Source organism: Daphnia pulex, chromosome 3 (assembly GCF_021134715.1).
Source record: "Daphnia pulex isolate KAP4 chromosome 3, ASM2113471v1".
In the NCBI taxonomy this organism is placed as follows: domain Eukaryota; kingdom Metazoa; phylum Arthropoda; class Branchiopoda; order Diplostraca; family Daphniidae; genus Daphnia; species Daphnia pulex.
Genome location: NC_060019.1, coordinates 486733 through 506252, shown reverse-complemented (window position 1 = coordinate 506252; position 19520 = coordinate 486733). Strand labels below are relative to the sequence as shown.

At 40.9% G+C, this 19520-nt stretch overlaps 2 protein-coding genes and 1 long non-coding RNA gene across 6 annotated transcripts; 2 read left to right on the top strand and 1 right to left on the bottom strand.

Moving 5' to 3' along the window:
* Nucleotides 1–144: 144 nt before the first annotated feature.
* LOC124190757 (semaphorin-5A-like) lies at nucleotides 145–19047 on the bottom strand. 3 transcript variants are annotated; one of them, XM_046583602.1, is made up of 14 exons: nucleotides 18772–19046; nucleotides 18325–18493; nucleotides 18087–18186; nucleotides 17347–17495; nucleotides 17120–17225; nucleotides 16526–17050; nucleotides 15980–16451; nucleotides 15667–15889; nucleotides 15298–15344; nucleotides 14881–14991; nucleotides 8353–8740; nucleotides 7859–8041; nucleotides 382–489; nucleotides 145–311 (listed from the first exon to the last, which is right to left on the bottom strand). In XM_046583602.1, the coding sequence occupies exons 6-12, from the start codon at nucleotides 17023–17025 to the stop codon at nucleotides 7950–7952; spliced, it is 1833 nt and encodes a 610-aa protein (XP_046439558.1). In that variant the 5' UTR covers nucleotides 17026–17050; nucleotides 17120–17225; nucleotides 17347–17495; nucleotides 18087–18186; nucleotides 18325–18493; nucleotides 18772–19046; the 3' UTR covers nucleotides 145–311; nucleotides 382–489; nucleotides 7859–7949. The 3 variants fall into 3 exon arrangements, with proteins under 3 accessions (XP_046439558.1, XP_046439556.1, XP_046439559.1); XM_046583600.1 differs by lacking the exon at nucleotides 14881–14991 and adding an exon at nucleotides 8809–8928 and having other exon boundaries at nucleotides 151–311; nucleotides 18772–19040; XM_046583603.1 differs by lacking the exons at nucleotides 145–311; nucleotides 382–489; nucleotides 7859–8041; nucleotides 8353–8740 and adding exons at nucleotides 11603–12329; nucleotides 13630–13721; nucleotides 13936–14118; nucleotides 14434–14812 and having other exon boundaries at nucleotides 18772–19047.
* Nucleotides 1708–5905, top strand: LOC124190759 (probable serine/threonine-protein kinase ireA). 2 transcript variants are annotated; one of them, XM_046583610.1, is made up of 7 exons: nucleotides 1708–2017; nucleotides 2086–2409; nucleotides 3955–4466; nucleotides 4532–4638; nucleotides 4724–4989; nucleotides 5043–5542; nucleotides 5664–5905. In XM_046583610.1, the coding sequence occupies exons 2-7, from the start codon at nucleotides 2186–2188 to the stop codon at nucleotides 5783–5785; spliced, it is 1731 nt and encodes a 576-aa protein (XP_046439566.1). In that variant the 5' UTR covers nucleotides 1708–2017; nucleotides 2086–2185; the 3' UTR covers nucleotides 5786–5905. The 2 variants fall into 2 exon arrangements, with proteins under 2 accessions (XP_046439566.1, XP_046439565.1); XM_046583609.1 differs by having other exon boundaries at nucleotides 1828–2017; nucleotides 2091–2409.
* Nucleotides 6401–7288, top strand: LOC124190765. The gene is made up of 2 exons (XR_006873066.1): nucleotides 6401–6944; nucleotides 7014–7288. It is a non-coding gene; the product is annotated as an uncharacterized LOC124190765 (long non-coding RNA).
* Nucleotides 19048–19520: the final 473 nt, after the last annotated feature.

Sequence of the window (19520 nt, the reverse complement as noted above, 5' to 3'; positions counted from 1 at the left end):
ATTGAGTCACCTAAAAAAAATGTTGAATCTTGGTGACAAACAAAAAGACAACAAACAGATAAAATGAACACTTTCATCTTCAACGCCCTCCCCCCCCCCTAATTTCCATAGAGTGAAGTTTTTGCACAAATTGAGCAGCTACTAATAAAACAAGAGAAAAGGCTGCTGAGTCCTACCTTAAGTGAATTGGTGTTGCCTCGATCTCCTTGATTTCCTTTCGCTTCCGCGAGACAGGAAAGAACCGAAGTACCAACTGGAACCGGAAGGCCGCCAATAGGACCCATTTCCCCAAGGGTTCTGATCTGAGCTCCCTACAGAAGATCAAAAGATAATCAAATGTTTGTTGGTTAAAGTTGAAAAAATTTTCGTCGTATTAAATACCGGCCAGGTTTGTTGTTGATGCCCAGCGCGCCCTGTGTGACTTGCTCGGCCAGTTTTGACTTGTTCGGCGATGATGAAACTCTCTTTGCAGCCACAGACACCTCCGCCCTTTTTTGTTTAAGACAAAAATCAATACAAAATTAATAACACATAATTTCGAATTATCTCGAAATGGTGTGAATTACACTTAACTGACGAGACCTAGCAATTTCATCAAGAAAAAACACAAGGAGGGAAGATTTTTTAAGGTTTTAACTTACAAGTCTTCATAAGGAGACCACGGTGCAGTGCAAGAGACCAGATACGAAAAACCGCGAAAAACGTGAGCGACATCACAAAATGTCAACAAACACTCAAAAAGTATTGTCAAAACTCAACTGAGTTTTCTATCAACATAATAAATATTTAAATTGTTGTGTTGTTCGAGTTTACTTGATTATTTGTATTAATTGAGTCTTTAAATCAGCGCAATAAATTCTTTAATTTTGAAAAGTAATCAATTGTTTACGTTATTTCAAAATCAAAATAATTAAAACATCGGAATTGTCTTTTCCACAAAGACAATAAATACACGATAATAGTTAAACTAAAAGCAAAACTATTGTTCGTGGGAACGGTGAAGCTGTCTCTATATTTTACTACTTACTACATTTTTTATATTCGATTTGAGATTGGCGCCAAGAAGGGTTTTTACAAGAAATCAACGCCATCTATGAAATATTCAATCGTTTTTTTTTGGTTTTGTTTTTTCTTTGTTTTTTTGACGAGAATTCTCTTATTGAGTCTGTTAAAACTTTATTCTAGGATATGAACGAAATAACTATTTAAAAAAATTGAGAAAATAGAACAAGTTCTACCAATTTTTACGCAAGACGAACTAAACTGGCAACCTGACACAAAAACATGGCACATAATAAGGGCGGTCCATACAAAACAGCAGTCGAAAAATCTATTTTAAGTTTTCTTTACCTTAGGTAAATGGTTGCCTTTTTTTTTTGTTAATGACACGTTATTTTTTATATTGTTATTATTGATATTTTATATCTGTTTGTAAATGATTTTCATCAGTTGGATTCCATAAAAAGAGTTTCCGAACGAACATAGCATTTAGTTTCTTATTATTGCAAAACTGCAGATAAACTCAATAAACTATGCAAAGGGCAAAGGATAGTCGCTTTCAAGCAGATGTTATTGAAATGGTAAATTTGTTTCATTCTGAAAATTAGGAGACCTTATCTTCCTTATTTTCTTTCCCCTATATCTGCATTGGTAGTTGTACAGAAAAAAGACATTTCTGTGACGGTCATTTATCGTTTGCCGTTTTAGTATAGGGTCTTGACATATTCCTTAAAAGGCAACAGCTGGCGAGCTACCAGACGGAGCACGTGATGGACACGCATCTAATAAAGCGTCAGGGAAACGAGTAAACCGACCTTCAGTCTCTACCCTAAGGGCAGAGCGGCAGAGCCACGTCAGCATCGATCGTGCATACAAACGCAGTTTGTGTGTTCCATTCCTTGAGGATAAACGTTTTGTTCTTCGCATCGTACACCGCATCTACGTGATTCAAATTCCCGAGTAATTTCCTTTTCTTTACAATTAAAGGAATTTCTTGCGTCCATCAGAGAAACACCAAGTCAGTGCCGATTTTTTAAAAAGGTTTTAGGAGATTATTACTATATAACTTTACTGTTTTTCTATTAGAGAAGTATAGAAGATTATCCCGTTGACCGTTAACATCCACCCTCAAGATCAAGTGAATTTTCCTACAACCAGGAGATACAATTCAGCGAAATCCCTCAACATGTTTGGAAAATCCACATGGACGTTAGACCGTAGCAAGTTGTTGGGGAAAGGAGCATATGGCACCGTATTTGAAGGGCAATGGCGTGGGATTCCAGTGGCCGTCAAACGAGTCCCTAACAATTCAAAAAAGGAACGGGAAGCCCGACAGGAAGAATCAACTTTGCTGAAACTCAGCAATCACCTTAATGTCGCCAAACTATTTCACATAGACAGCGATGAACATTCTGTTGAGATTAGAAACTATGGTGCAATACCTCTTAGTTTAGTTGAAACACTTTGGTGCTAAGAAAGAATGAACTGCATTCTTTGTTGAGACAAAAGAGAGTGAGTGAGTAGCAAGCAAGACGACACTAGTCTCGACTCAAGAAAAGGGGGGGAGAACAAACGTTGACATACGTATCACACAATACGTTGAAGCAACATTGAAAGAAAACATTCTCAGAAGTAGAGAAGGTTAAAAAACAACACAACCCCTTAAACTGAACGGAGCGTGAGAAACGATAATTTAATGTTTGATTTAGACTAAATCCAATTTTTACTTTAGATTTCTTGGTTTTTGAACTTGGTTTGCGTTTGTTACATGCTGAGATTCGTGAGATTCACCTTGTTCGCGTTTACGCTCGTGACAATTGGCAAAAACATGATTATTTAAACCACAGAAAGAACATAGGCTAAGTCTTGCGAATGTGAGTTGTGAGGACGTCGACGTTTGTGCTGCAATAAACAGAGCCATTTCACGTCCTGATTAGGCCTACTCTTAAACGTAAAATTTTGGCTATCATTTTTCTTTCTTGTTTGTTCAGTAGATTGTAAAAGTGCCCAGGCCTCTCGAAAACTTGCGTATTACACGGGGAGAGTCATAAGAACTTGTGTGATTAGTTGATCATCGTCAAGCATTGTACCCATATCACGCAATTGATGAACTAAGCTTTCTGTTTTTTGAAACATGCGCCATTATCATTTCCTGCTTCGTACTCGTAGCGGAAGAAAGCGATCAATTAAAACATGTTTGTTTTTCTGATGCGCTCTGCTCATATTGTTGAGTTAAAAGTGTCCACATAATAAAAGAGGATGTACAATCCAAAAGGGTGTTTCGAACTCCTTTTTGAGATAGAAGAAAATTGTTTTATTTTAGAAGTGAATGACTTTAACAGAGATTCTAGATTGATTAGGCAACTCGTTTCAGTAGTACTGAAAATAAAATCTTGGGCTTTTAAAATCTAGATCATGCCAGGCAAGAATGATTGCTTCTTCTGTTGATCTTCCCTCGACATTAATGTAGGGGCATTTGTTGTCATCCAGAATTTGTACTGGGCATTCAATGGTGCATTGAGTATTCCGTCCAACTTGGGCATTCAATGGTGTCATTGAGTATTCCGTTCAATTTGGGAACTTGTACAGATTATAAATACGACAGTGGTAAATAAACGTCAATCTCTGGGCCCATAACCTGTTGAGATTAGAAACTATGGTGCAATACCTCTTAGTTTAGTTGAAACACTTTGGTGCTAAGAAAGAATGAACTGCATTCTTTGTTGAGACAAAAGAGAGTGAGTGAGTAGCAAGCAAGACGACACTAGTCTCGACTCAAGAAAAGGGGGGGAGAACAAACGTTGACATACGTATCACACAATACGTTGAAGCAACATTGAAAGAAAACATTCTCAGAAGTAGAGAAGGTTAAAAAACAACACATTCCAAGTATAACGGTTTAATAAAATAAGAACTATGGTTGTAAAATGATTGCGCAATCCTTGAATTCTTCCGTTCCAGGTTTTACGTTCTCGAATTATGCCAAGCCTCACTCGATCGATTATTTTTGAAAGATGACGACCCGCAAAAATATCGTGGCCCAATGCCAACGGAGATTGAAGTTATTCATCAATTGGCCATTGGACTCGAGTACATTCACCAAAAGAAAATTATCCATCGAAATATTAAACCCCATAACATCCTCATCTGGGTGAATCAATTACAAACTGACCAAGTTTTAATGAAATGGTCTGGATTTGGATTAAGCAAACAAGTCAACGAAAGGGGAACTTGTTCCATGAGTGGAATCAAAGGAACATTGCATTGGTTCGCTCCGGAAATATTGAAATTACTTGAAGTGGAAGAGGTCAGTAGATCAGAAACCCAACAAAGAGGGACAGTCAAATCGGATGTTTTTGCGGAAGGGCTCGTCTTCGGATATTTCCTGTTGGAAGGTTTTCATCTCTTTGGCTCCCGAATGCAGATTGAGACAAATATCATTGAGAATAACCCCGTTAATCTATTAAGTAAGTCGAGTTCTTTGACACAATGACCTCATTCACGAATTCAAAACAATTTTAAACGTCAATAGGAATTGAGGAGGATGATTTACGCGAACTTATCGAAAAAATGTTGACAACGAACCCAATGAATCGAATTAGTTCATCAGATGTCGTCCAACAGCTCATACAAATCATGGTATAACTAATGCGGAAGTGTCATGACAAATTTAATTTTTTAATCTAAGAATTATTCCAAATTAATTGAAAATAATCAACTTAAGGCGAAGGGCAGGCAATACCCATTGGTCAATTCAAAAGATAACAATACCCCAAGTTTGAAACAAATCAAAGTTGATTTCAACAAGATTTTGGGAAGTGGAGGTTATGGCGAAGTTTTCCAAGGCGAGTGGAATAACAATCAAGTGGCTGTCAAACAAATTCCTTTATCGAAAGTTAAAAGTAATCAACGAGAGGAAGAAGCGTTGCAAATGCTCAATCATCCGAATGTCGTCAAACTTTTCCACGCGGAAAGCGACTCGAAGAATAGGTAAACATTTAATTTATATAAATGAATTAAATTTTCTCAATGGCTATATTTAGATATTACGCCATCGAATTGTGCGCTGCTTCCCTGGACAAATTATTTTTAACTGATGAATCTGCCAAGAAATATCGAGGACCAATGCCCTCGCAAAAAGACGTTCTTCTTCAGTTAGCTACTGGATTAGAATACATTCACGAAAAGAAAGTAATCCATCGGGATATTACTCCCAAAAACATCCTCATTTGGGTGAATCCGGAAAACATCAAACAAGTTTTGTTGAAATGGGCCGATTTCGGGTTTAGCAAGCAAATAGTTAAAAGTGAAACCTACACAGTGAGTAAAGTTAGAGGGGCAGAAGGATGGTTCGCACCGGAAATATTGAAAATACTGAACGACGAAGAGACTAGTCTTTCTGAAGCGAAACAAAGAGGAACCATTAAAAGCGACGTCTTCAACGAAGGGCTCGTCTTTGGCTATTATCTTTTAAAAGGACGTCATCTCTTTGGGGGACTTCCTGAGTCAAACATATACAGAGACAAACCGGTCAACCTAGACAGTAAGTCGCTACATATAGCAGAAATATCGCTTTTAATTATTTATTTTAAAATTTGAGGTTTTCCCTTTATCAGAATGTAATCATGTTACTTTCTTAATCGCACATTTAAATATTTTTACAGAAATAGAATGGCAAAGCGCTCGCGAACTGATTAAGAAAATGATCCATCCCGACCCAAAGGAAAGAATTTCTTCATCGGATGTCACAAAAGAACTAAGACACATTGAATTCGACTACGTTTAATTTGCCCAACATGAATTCCAAGATTTTTAAAAATGTTTCATCTATTATCATCAATTACAGCCAGATGAGAATAAACAGCTAACGGTGCGAATAAGCAGCAAACAGCAAATTTCATTTTCATTATTATTATTTTTTTTAAATGCTTGCGATGTCGGGGGCACATGCGCTCGCTATCTCGTAACATGAGGGAATCTACGGATCAAAAGACGTAAATAAAAAATATCGAATAACAATTCAACTCAAAAGGATGAGACGTTGAGTCGTTAATTGCGCGGTCATCAACCGATCATTGTCAATGATACGAGAAAGAGAAACTCAATTAGGAAAGCCAAACAAATATTTCCATATGATCATTATCATCATGAGCGCCCTGTTAGGAAAAACCAAATGATTTCTCACAGGCAGATGGGGTTGACGAAAACGACGCTTGGCGCGGGATTCCAGTGGCTGTCAAGCGAATCAAATTAACTGACATTGACAATGGACGAGAAGGTATTGGAGAGACTTGACCATCCCAATGTCGTCAAGTTGTTTGACGTTAAAAGTGATTCAGTATACAAGTAGAAAAAAAAAGACTAATGTCGTCAAAAATAAAACAAAATAATCTTTTAACGACTATTTTCTTATTTTAGATATTTTTATCTCGAATTGTGCAACGCTTCACTGGACAATATATTCCTGAAAGATGAGGACCCGAAAAAATACCATTGGCCCAGCAATGCCACCGGCAATTAGAGTCCTTCATCAATTGGCCGGAGGACTCGAGTACATCCACCAAAAGAAACTAATCCATCGGGATATCAAACCTCAAAACGTGCTCATTTGGGTTGATCCACTAACTCAAAAAGTATTGATGAAATGGGCCGATTTCGGGTTGAGCAAACGGGTCAACAGAAGAGGAAGTCACTCAATCAGTGGATCAAACAGAGGCACCGATATTATTGGTATGCCCCTGAAATAGTATTAATCAAAATTCAAGAAGAAGAAGAAAATGGAAAAGATGAAACAGCAGCACATCAAAGAGGAACATGAGTCAAGAGCGACGTATTTTCTCAAGGCTTAGTCTTCGGCTACTACCTTTTGAATGGTCAACATATTTTCGGTTCAAGAGTTCTAGCATCCGCTAATATACTTTCAAATAATCCCGTTCATCTAGACAGTAAGTCCCATTGTCTCTAACAAACCAAAATTTTTAATTTTTAATCACGCATTTTCCCAAATTACGCAGAAATTCAGCCGCAATCCGTTCGCGACCTCATCCAAAAAATGTTGGAACCCGGCCGCGAAGTTCGAATTTCCTCGTCAGACGTTTTTCAACTTCTTCAACATCATCAGCAGCTCGAGATGAAAAACGACAAGTCTTGAAATGTTTTTAGAAAGATACTGCCAAGGCAACGATTGCTTTTTTTCTAAATGACATCCATTCTAATTATTCCATTTTATTATTATTTTCCTTTGTAATGAGTTTTCAGTTGGATACCCTAATAAACTTTGCTGAATACCTTTTGATACCTTCATTTCAACAGTAATTTCAAAGAGATAGTTGGGTACTCACTGTTTAAATCATTCAAAAGGAAAGTCAATTGATACGTGATGAAATCATAATGAGAAAAAAACCTCCCAATTGCAAACGCCAATTCTCACGCTACACAAGTATAAAAGGGGGGAACGCTTTTGCGCTTTTGGGCAACTCAAGACGACGATAAAAATTCCGGAATAACATTTCATTTCATTCAAAAGAAAGAGAAATGCAATTGAGAAACCCAAAATTGAGACGAGCGAGGGTGAAAATGAGTCACCAGACAAAAAAATGTTAAAGGTTTAGTTGATCATCCAAGAATTCAAAGGAAAGTTTGGATTCTTTGTGAGAAAAAACAGGGAAAACAACCAGATAAATAAAGAATCGCTCAAGGTACTTTTGACGTAAGAAATCGTTCAGCGAAGACGTAACAAATTGAACCCCCATTCATTGTGACTCTTCATCTCTTCAATACCCCCTGAATCTCCATTGAGTAAAAATATGGCACAAATTGAACAGCTACCAGATAAGAAAAAAAGGTTGTTGAGTCCTACCTTAATCGAGTGGGTGTTTTAACTGGATGAATAAAGTCCAGACTTGATGAAGGAAAAGGAATGAATCATGTCCTCGTGAATACATCCACACTCACATGGATGTACACAAGAACAGATGCATGACTATTCCCGGCGCCACACCTTTTGGGCTCCCCTCACCACCTTGCGACGACGAAGACGGTCCTACAAAAGTTGCCAAAAGAAATCGGTTACAAAGTGTCCACCCCCATCCGGCTCCCCAAATTCCCATTGTGAAATATTCGGGACTTTGGCATAAAACAACATTTTTGAAAGAAGAAAAAGACAGAAAATTGCAAGAAAGACTTTCGGATTTTGACTGTACCTGGTTGGAATTTCTAGCCTGGGTTTTATTATTATGACGATTGAAATGGTTAGATGATTAGAATTAGACTGTTGAGATTTAAGGCAGGTCAAGAGGAACAGAAAGTTAATTTTATTCGTTTCGCTTGTTAGTTTTGTTTTGGTTAAGTAACCTGATTTGGACGGTTCGCTTGGAGGTCCAGGAGGTCCAGGAGGACCTGGCTTGCCCCGTTTGCCTCGATCTCCTTGATTTTCTTTGTCTCCTTTGACACTGGAAATAACCGAAGTACCAACTGGACATGCAGGGCCAATTTCGCCTTTCGTTCCTGGCAATCCCGGCTCGCCAGTGTCGCCTTTAGGACCCATTTCCCCGTCGGTTCCTCGATCTCCTTTGGTACCTGGTAGCCCAGGTTTTCCTAGATCACCAGGTGATCCATCTCGACCGGGCTCGCCTTTGGGTCCAGAAGGCCCTTCTTTGCCAACCGGCCCGGAATCGCAGCGTTCTCCTTTCTCTCCAGCTGGGCCTTCAGGTCCAGTCGGTCCCATCTGACCTTGAGCTCCCTATACAGGCGACACCAAAAAGATGATTAAATTTTTAAAAAAATTCATTCCGTCTTGAATAATATTACCGGAATGCCCGTCATGCCAGGTTTGCCGTCAACGCCCGGCGGACCCGGCGCTCCCTGTTTGACTTGCTCGGCCAGTTTGGCGATGATGGAACTCTCGTTGCAGCCACAAACGCCTCCGCCCTTTTTAGTTTCAGAAAAAATCAATCAATCAAAATGATATCCACAAAATATGTCGAATTATTTCGAAGCGGTGCAAAGCCAGAGGTCCCATCATTCAATTATTAATCGAACATCTCATCCCCTCCGACAAGAAAAGCTGGCCCGCTCATTTCACCCGTCAAGAGAGGATAAGAATTAGAGGAAGAGAATAAGTTGGGCCAATCAACGTCACATTCGCTCGAGTGAGGTAAAACAGAAATAGATCATTTTCGAGATGTTCTGACAAAAGTCTAACCAAAGAAAACTTACTCCGACAATCGTAGAAGATTCGCCATTGACTCCTTTCCCTTCTGTTAACAAACAAAATCAGAATTTGATTAATATCGTGGCATATGAACCAGTGATTAAATGAAAACTAAGCGAAAAACATACAGATTTTCTATAGAGATAATAATAGTTCAACCGACTCGCCAAATCTGCAACCCTGCAACGTGACAGCACAAAATAAACGAATCATCCGCTTTCACACCGGATGGATCGACGTTTTATTTTCGTTGTTCTTTGGTTTTTCTGCTCATCAGACGAATTCAAGCGGTGGCTAAATAAGTAACATTACATCACCAAGATGGGCAGACGCACTGCTAAGAAGATGAAACAATTATAGAAACAGGAAACGGAAGGTTATTTCACGGGGTGACATACTTTGAGGAATTGCACAAACGGGAGAGGTAAGGTGAAATCGAATTTATTTTAATTTTCCATTGATTAAGAAATAAAGAACCGATTTAAAAAAAATCCCACCTGCTGCAACTAGGCGATACATTCTCGATGCAGGTAACTATTGATGACAGTTAGGTAAGCGGCAACAATGCGATTAACAATTCAGAAATTAAATGAAATGCTACCCTGAGACTAATTAGATTGGCTTGTGCTTTTCCATGGCCAAAAGTGGACGATCAGGACGATAGACAGGCTAAAACCTTTAGTGATGATTAAACTCGATGAGCTGCTGTGATAGACCAACCGCATTTGCGTAGATCAATTACTTCTTGGATCTTGGAAAGGATACGCTCCGAAACTGTTTGATTTTTCACGATGGCCTCCAGAGTAGTGAAGTACGAATTCATAATTTCACGATTTGTCTCCGTAACAGACTAAAAAAAAATAAAAAAAATAAGGTAAATTGAATTTGCATATAAAGTGTGGGAGGACAAAAATCAGACAAACCATTTGTGGGGTTTTTGCAGATTCCATATTTTTACCAGTCGTAATCAATAGTACACACAGAGCCTCGAGATAATCTTCATCATCCCGTTGACTCAGCAGCCGAAGAATACACTGATGCAAAATTTTCTCCGAAAGAATGCGTAATTTTATTAGTTGACCGATAAACCTGCCGGAAAGAACTGTACAGCTTGGTTTTATAGCTTCAACTGTAAAACAGAACTTTTACCTGATGTTCCCTAGAGACCTCCTTCGATTCAATGAATCTTTTTTAAATCCAATTTCAAAGTCTTTCTTTTCTGTTTCCTAAAACGAATGTGGTTATAGCGTTTAAAAAGAATTTTTACAATTCAATAATAACTTTTTCGGCGCTTTCGATTTCTTCTTTTTCATCCTTTGTACTATCCTGCCGGCTGAAGTAATCCTCTTCAAACCTTTTCTGGCATTCCGCCAAGAGTACCTTGCGGAAGTTTGTTATTAACGCTGGATCGGAGGCAGATGAAACTTCTTTGGTTGACAAAGCTAGACACATTTTAGCATATATAGGCGAGGAAATGGGATCAGCAATAGCCTATGAAATCAATAACGTTGAACTACTGTACACCTATGCACGTACTTTATATGCTATTTTCTTTTAAAGCATACCTTTACGTAAATGAGTTTGACCACTGTCGCTAGCTCTTCCTCTGTGTCTATTTTTAAAGCTTGGATGGCTGCTAGTTGAAAGTCAGACGGGGCGAATCCATTTAAAATCCCACCAACTGCTGTGCACAATTTGGCATACCTGTAAACATTCAAGGTAATCGATTTTTTCTGTGACAAAATGCGATAGGAAAATTCAAATACTTTTTCTTTTTAGCCAACTCTTCGCTTAGCGGGCCAAAAACACTGCACACTTCCACTAGTGATTCGGCGACGTAAAACACTGCCTCAAAACCAACTCTGAAATTGTTAAAAAGACAAATCAGAGATTCGATAGTCTTAGTAAACCCGAATATCTCACGTGTTGAAATCAATAATGTCGAGCTGCAATTTCGCATTGGCTTCGTTACATTTTTGTAGCGCCAAATTCTCCATGTGTTCTTGATCAGCATTCAAATCGGAGACTTTCTAAATAATAATAATGCAGATACACCCATCAGTTCAGCAGTGTGTCTTAGGCTGATCTAAATTTAGTATATACCTTTAATGATTTCAGTTCTTCTTTCTTTTCCACCAGCCGATCCATCAGATCCAGCAAAAACGTCAAATCTTCTTTCGTCTTTTGAATGTGAAACCCTTTCCGAAGTGCGTAGAGTTCGCCTTTAAAACAGACAAAGAAAGACAATTTAAACTTCAATAACTATATAATAAATTAGGCTTACACCAGTAACTAACAGCCGAATCTTCGAAATCTTTAGCCAGGTCAAAATACTGTTGAATGGCTTTCAGATTTATAGGCAAAGATTTACGCTCAAAATGAGCTGCCATAGCGCAGTCGTAGTTGGTCTAATGTTTACTCTGTCACGATCGGAATTTTCTCGTTGATTGCAATGTGCGAACAGGACCGAGCTTAATGCTGTTCCCAACAAAACAGTCAAAAAGCGAAACGTCCAGTATCGGTTCACACAACCAGTAAAGGCCGGAAAAAAGAAAATAGACACGGAGGGAAAGATTCTAGAAGCAGTAAGAGGCAAAGCAAAACCAACTCTGCCTACAAGTGTACGTATAGGTACGAAAGAAAAATAGGTTCTAGCTTCAACGTTACGTTTCTGCGTATTCTGGGTAATGCTTAGTTAAAAGGAAGAGGACCAAGGTCTCCAGCGAATAAGAGGAATGAAGACAAAGACCAAGGCCTTCGACGAAATCAATAAGATGAAAAGGAGAATGAGATAAGGTGACCTTCATCGCCAAGCTGTTCGACATTTCACACATAATAATATTCTAAACCATTCATTCCAATTGGAATATGGGGAGCACTTTTAAAAAGTCCATCAGCTCTTGAACTTCCACGCCACAGACATGGAAACAATCACTATAAATATCAAATTACTAAAGTGTGAAAAACTTATTTGACAGAGATAAATTGTATAGGTCATAGCTACATGACTATGTTGAGCAGAGTCTGGATGTTTTGGTCACGAAAATAACATTCAAGTCGGACTGTCGGAGAAGGAATCTAGAACGTTACGCCTGCGAGATCGTCTTCTTGGCAATCACTTTGAAACATCCGGAAAAATCATAAAATTTTATTTGACAGTGTCGAATGGGCAAGCGTTGGCTTGTTCGATCCACACACTTTCAGATCAGGCAGAGCGTCTGCGAGTCTATGATCCTACACGGCGTGCGTGCTAAGTGATTTTACGACTTGAAAAACAAGTTCTAACTTTTTTGAACGCTTTTTGAGCGATCAATATTTAATATGTTTGCTCATTTTTTTAAAACCTAATACATTTTTCGGGAAAATCTATTCTCTCAATTATTCTTCTTCAAGCAACAAGACCACCATATCCACCAGGTGACTGTGGAAAATATTTCCCCAACTATATCCAGCATCAGTTGCTGGGAATTGGGCGGCAAGTGCTATTGCGCAAGTATTTGTATTTACAACTATGAATGCGGCGTCGTACGTTACTCCATAATAGATTACATATAGTACCTTAATTAATTGCATAATTGACTTCTTAAAAACTCCTATAGGACAGGGATGACTGGGAAAGGGCATACGAGAGATGCTTAGAGCAAAACATGACGCTGTCGACTATTGAAACGCAACAAGAGGACAAGATGATTGACGACTTTTTTCAACTCAACCACGGTAGGCGGTTAGGACAACATTTTTTAAAAATTTAACCTCGTCGCTTTCATTTCCGCCGTTTCTATCGCGTGAAAATTCGACAACAGAATTCAACTATGGCATACTCTGGACGTCGGGCAAATACTCTGAACTCGGCAGCCAATGGGAATGGAATCACTATGGAAATGAAACAGTAGCACCAGCAGGGACGCCAATAGACTACACCAACTGGTATCCAGGGCGACCGAAAAACAACAAGGACGGACAGCACTGCCTCGGCCTCGTTTTACGGCGTCACCTACGAAAACGGACATTGGGACGAATTTTCGTGCCAATACCATGACTAACGATATATCTGTGAAGCATCCCCGTGATTATTCACAAAGAAAAATAAAAATAAAAATTGTAGACGGGCAATTTAAAATGTTCGATCTCTTGTTCATTTGGGCATCGGATGTCAATTGAATTGATGTGGAGGGAATTTTCACTTGTTTTTAAAAATGAAAGATCGCTTGAGATTAAATGAATGAGCCGGGCGAATGAAAAAGAGTTCTACAATCTGTCAACCTATTTACTCTTAGAGACCCCGCGTGTCTGCGTCCTGCCCTAAATGTGAACTGATTAAGTCTCTCATCAGCTCTCCACCATTGTGTCCGTCATAATCGTCGGATTGACCCAACTCTACAGAGTTTCGATTAAAATACTTATTGGGGGTATTTTACCTTTTCGAGAGACGGACCTGTCCTATGTAGGTGTGGCACGCTAACGGGAATAGGTTGATCCCTGGGCGGATGAATATTCGTTAACTGCCGGTCTAAAAACATAAATAAATGAGTTGATTAAAAACGAGATCAAACGTCGCTCAAGGTACTTCTGACGTAAGAAATCGTTCAGCGAAGACGTAACAAATTGAACCCCCATTCATTGTGACTCTTCATCTCTTCAATACCCCCTGAATCTCCATTAAGTAAAAATATGGCACAAATTGAACAGCTACCAGATAAGAAAAAAAGGTTGTTGAGTCCTACCTTAATCGAGTGGGTGTTTTAACTGGATGAATAAAGTCCAGACTTGATGAGGGAAAAGGAATGAATCATGTCCTTGTGAATACATCCACACTCACATGGATGTACACAAGAACAGATGCATGACTATTCCCGGCGCCACACCTATTGGGCTCCCCTCACCACCTTGCGACGACGAAGACGATCCTAAAAAAGTTGCCAAAAGAAATCGGTTATTACAAAGTGTCCACCCCCATCAAACGAAACCAAATTCCCTTGCGAAATATTCGGGACTTTGGCATAAACAACATTTTTTGAAACGAAGAAAAAGAAAGAACTTTTCAAGAAAGACTTTTGGATTTTGACTGTACCTGGTTGGAATTTCTAGCCTGGGTTTTATTATTATGGTGATTGAAATGGTTAGATGATTAGGTTAGGACTGTTGGGATTTAAGGAAGGTCAAGAGGAAAAGAAAGTTAGTTTTATTCGTTTGGTTTGTTACTTTTGTTTAGAATAAGTTACCTGATTTTGACGGTTCGCTTGGAGGTCCAGGAGGTCCAGGAGGACCTGGCTTGCCCCGTTTGCCTCGATTTCCTTTGGCTCCTTCGACACTGGAAATAACCGAAGGACCGACTGGACACGCAGGGCCAATTTCGCCTTTGGTTCCTGGCAATCCCGGCTCGCCAGTGTCGCCTGTAGGACCCATTTCCCCGTCGGTTCCTCGATCTCCTTTGGTACCTGGTAGCCCAGGTTTTCCTAGATCACCGGGTGGTCCATCTCGACCGGGCTCGCCTTTGGGTCCAGAAGGACCTTCTTTGCCAATTGGGCCGCCATCTCCGCGTTCTCCTTTCTCTCCAGCTGGGCCTTCAGGTCCAGTCGGTCCCATCTGACCTTGAGTTCCCTATACAGGCGACAAAAAAAGATGATTACATTTTTTAAAACATGTCATTCTGTCTTGAATAATATTACCGGAATGCCCGTCATGCCAGGTTTGCCGTCGACGCCCGGTGCTCCCTGTTTGACTTGCTCGGCCAGTTTGGCGATAATGGAACTCTCGTTGCAGCCACAAACACCTCCGCCCTTTTTAGTTTCAGAAAAAAATCAATCAATCAATTAAAATGATTAGGCCTACCACAAAATACCACATTATCTCAAAGTGGTGCAAAGTCAAGAGCGAGTCAAGAGGTCCCATTATTTAATTAATAATCTAACATCTCATCCTCACCAACAAGAAAAGCTGGCCCGTTCATTTCACCGTCAAGAGAGGATAAGAATGAGCGGAAGACAAGAAGTTGGGCCAATCAACGTCACATTCCGTCGAATAAGATCAAACAGAAATGAACCATTTGAGATGTTCTGACAAAAGTCTATCATAAGAAAACTTACTCCGACAATCGTAATAGAAGATGATTCGCCGTTGACGCTTTTCCCTTCTAATAAAAACAAAATCAGAATTGGATCAGCACAAATGAAAAATTGATCAAACGAAAACTGAGCGAAACCAAACAGATTTCCCATTGAGATAATAATAGTTCAACCGACTCGCCAAATCTTCAAAGTGACAACACAAAATAAACGAATCATCCGCTTTCACACCGGATGGATCGACGTTTTATTTTCGCTGTCGTTTTAGTGTTCTGCACATAAGTTAAATTCAAAGTGAGTGGCTAAATAATTGCCATTACATCACCAAGATGGGCAGACGCACTGCTAAGAATAAAAAACAATTATAGGGAAAAAAAGATAATTATTCACCTGGAGTGCTGGGTGTGGGGCAGGTGGTGAGGGTTTGCTGCAGCTGCTCCCAACAGGAGGCGTGCGGATTGTTGTGGGGCGGAGGCGAACACTTGGCCAGTTGCGACTGCCATCCGCAGTAAGGATCCGCGGAATCGAGACACTGCGTCCTGTTGGCGAATCGCTTGCATCGTCGACTGGCCAGTCGGATCACCTCGTTTTTCGTTCCAATGTACAGCGTGTTCTGTCCAGTACAGCGGGAGAAACAATAAAAGGAGCAATAAGGATGAGTCATCTAATCGGAACGTTAATTTCACAGGGGCCGGCGACATACCTGCACTTTGAGGAATTGCATCGTTTGGATCTGGCGGTCGGCCGGTTGGCTCAACCGGGCAAAAGGATCGACAATTTCGACCAGACAGCGTTCCTGAGTAATGGGCAGGACGGAATATTTGCGAACGAGACCGTCTCGAGATGCCACGTAGAGGACGTGAATGGACGAATGATTTTGAGTGGCGACCACGTCGACGGCGATGTGGTTGAATCGTTCCAAATCCAGCTGGATCAGTGGTTTACTTCCGTATTTTCCAGGTAGAGATTGGACAGCGCGATCCATCAGCTGATACTTTCCAGCTTCCACCGGAGAACTGCTCGGCTCAACAGAATTGCAATGCGAGTGGGCGTGAGTCGAGTTGACACTCTCCCAGGTCGAATTGGGACTCGACTGGATTTTGAACGGACCGGCGAACGATTCTTGAATCGAATCCAGGGTGAAGGAGCAAACGGCCGATCCAGCAATTGAATTTCTACATTAGAGCGGGAAATTTGAAAAACAAGATTAAGTCAAATTTAATAGAAAAAATGACGTGTGATTATTAACTCGGCTGTTGTGAAGGCGGCGTAAAAGAGCCGCTCCTCTTCCACGTAGACGACGCTCTGAATGTGGTCGTAGTAGAACGGAGACTCGGCCGGCACTGAGCAATTGAGCCGGGCTTTGATAAAGGTCGTCCACGTACTGTCTTTGAGCCTTTGCTGCTGGCCACTGCCCATGTCGTTCTTGCAGACCCTGGCCACACGGGAGTAAACGGCCTTGCCGCAGTTGCTGACCTCGATGGCCGCCTCTCGTAAAAAGAAGAAGACAAACTGGTCCACTTCCACCGACGCCACGAATTCGGCAGCGTCCAGCCAGTTGACGTTGCTTGGCAACGTCCTCAAATGCCCAAGCTGCGGGCCGACAATGAAACTGTCAGCCGATGTGCTGGAAACGGAGGAATTCAAAGGCAGCCGGAAGATAGCCACCTCCTGGCTGGACAAGTCTGTCGGCGAGCCGATGAACAAATCGGCCGTGCCTGCCGGTCCGCTCGACAGTAAACTGCTCATGTGACTGTGAGGGCTATGCGGACATCTATCACGTCCATCAAATAAAGAGGAAAAATGAATTGAAAGTGACCAGGAATGCTGCAGGATTTCTAACCTGTCAATGCCCGTTGACCATTCCGAGATGTTGTTGATGGCCTTGAGCGGACGCCAGGAGCATCGGGGAGTAAAGGCGTTGGTCCCGCACGCCAGAAGTTGATCACCTGAATGAATAGACGCAAAATGAAAAACAAAATTTGTTGCGGTTATTTAATTATTTCGGTCGGAGAGTTTGGACTTTCATTAAACGAGAGAAATCATAGAGTCCGGAAAGAATGTGAATACCGTGGACGTGCAGAACGCGGATGAAGTTGTGACAGTCGTCCTTCCGTTGGACCTTTTGTTGGCAGTCTTTGACCGCTTTGTCATCGGCTGGCCAGCGCGATTCTTCCAAGAGAGCCAATCCGTCCAAGCTCAAGCGGAATAGATAGTCCCTGATGTCGGTTGTGATTGAAAATAAAAGTTGCCGATATTTTCTTTAAAACAGGCCAACATTTTTTCTTCTTGTAGAATAATCAAGTCGAATTTTTCAAAATAAAATCAATCCATCAAACTTATAGACTGGGCAAATTAGAAATGAGTCAGTTATCCCAGAGTCATCTCCTCCAGATTTTGTTTGCCACATTTGCCATCGATTCACTTTGATGGTCCTTCAAGTTTGGAAAGGATCGATCGAAACATCAAATGAAACGACAAACTCGACACCAGTCGATAGCCTTTTCACTTTAATTCCTAGTATTTCGCCCACTTGTCCTGCTTACGTTCTTTTTTGTTGACCTCCCATTCTGTTGAACCCTTTGCATCGTCGCTCAACCCGACACTACCGCTCGACTTTGATCCCTCCATGGTTTCCTGTTTTGCCTAATGAATGCAACATGTTTCGCAACTTTCAAATTATATGGTGGGAGGGGGATCGAATAGCAGGATGCGAACAATAACCCAATCCATCGTCCATAAAAATTAAAAAAGAATTGGCGATCTAGTCTCAAACAGAAATTGTTACCCCTTAGGAAAATGTGTTTTACCTTGCGGCCACGATAAGTTGCCCTCACGTCACGTCAAACATCAACGAAGAAAAATTGCGGGCGACGCTGAGGTTGAACCTGACCACCGACTCTTCCAAAACTGGATAGGCAATGTGTAACAATGAAAAAATCAGTCAACATCTTATCGTACACAGCCAAGTCGGAATGGGCAGGAAGATGACTATCATATTGAGTTTTTTAATTTGAATTTGACACTTTTGGGAAATTTTCAACTTACCGCCATCGTTGGGTTGCCGGAAATCGGGTAAATCAGGTAAATCGGGACTAGGTCCGTGGTGTTGGGAAGCAAATGAAGAGACGCCGAGGATGGCCGCCACAGCCAAGGCCGCCACTTTGAAATTTCCCATCGTCCGTCACAGGTTATCCAGTTGAGCCGTTGGAGACTCCTGCAAATAAAAGTTTTCTTATTGAGTCGGTCAATGGACTAATCAAATTCAATTTATGATAAAAATTAGCAATCAAAATAAACAAAGTGAAATTCAATTTTCAAACAATTAAAAAAAAAAAAAGCCAAAATAAATCTTATCAGATGAACATCCTGCATCTAACCTAATTCGACACAACAACACGGTTAAGAGATCACATTACAGAAAATCCACAATTTTACCAAATCAAAAAGACAAAGAAAAACAAAAGGCAAACGGAAACGTTACTAAAAACCAACCTTTTTGGGCAGATTAAAATTGACGCGGTTCACCAGACTGTAATACACCGATTACATGCACTAAGAAGCCGATGTATTGACTAATCGGGGTGTACAGAGAGAGAGCGAGTGCCGGGGCAAGAGAGAGAGAGAGCGTGGGAAGAGAGACGGTTTATATCTCTAGTGGGATCGCTGGGTCAGCACCTTGTTGGCTGGACTGGCTGCCATGCAAGCTCAGACCAGCCTCTACCAGGGCCCAGACCGGGCTGGTGCACCGAGTCGTTCCGGGCTGGCGCGGCGAGTCATCTTGGGTTTGTACGTGCTGAGTGCGCATGGTGTCCAGTGTGACGTCGGGTTGTGACGTCAGGATGTGACGTCCTCAGGAGCGGCCATCATGGGATGGGCGGGGCATTACAAGACTCGATTGATTTCAAACGAGTAGGAAAAAAGACGCAAGTTTGTGTGGTTGCGGTTGATAATCGGGGGTTGTTGTTTCACCGTTCCACTTGACAAACGACTAGCCAGAAAACTCAGAACTGCAGGGCGATCGAATTGAAGTTGAACTGGCATCAGTAACAGTCCGGAACGAGCACAAAGTGGCGTGTAAGAGAGTCTCAACAATAAAACCACACAGAGGTTATTTATGACAGAGCTGATGACTAACCGTTCTTCATAACTGGTTTAGTGCTTGCCCTTTACCCTAAGCCGGTTTCCTTTTTTGATTAGTAATGGGTAAAATGTGGGGAACAACACGAGAGAAACTGTCCCCT

What these genes read in the sequence shown, in the direction of transcription:
- LOC124190759 (XM_046583610.1), top strand. Translation starts at nt 2,186, where the DNA reads ATGTTTGGAAAATCCACATGGACGTTAGACCGTAGCAAGTTGTTGGGG. An exon ending in TAACCCCGTTAATCTATTAA is followed by an intron (nt 4,467 to 4,531) that starts GTAAGTCGAGTT and finishes AAACGTCAATAG; the next exon opens with GAATTGAGGAGGATGATTTA. An exon ending in CAAACCGGTCAACCTAGACA is followed by an intron (nt 5,543 to 5,663) that starts GTAAGTCGCTAC and finishes ATATTTTTACAG; the next exon opens with AAATAGAATGGCAAAGCGCT.
- LOC124190757 (XM_046583600.1), bottom strand. Translation starts at nt 17,025, where the DNA reads ATGAGCAGTTTACTGTCGAGCGGACCGGCAGGCACGGCCGATTTGTTC. An exon ending in TGCAATTCCTCAAAGTGCAG is followed by an intron (nt 15,890 to 15,979) that starts GTATGTCGCCGG and finishes TGTACTGGACAG; the next exon opens with AACACGCTGTACATTGGAAC. An exon ending in CCCCACACCCAGCACTCCAG is followed by an intron (nt 15,345 to 15,666) that starts GTGAATAATTAT and finishes TGTTTTTATTAG; the next exon opens with AAGGGAAAAGCGTCAACGGC.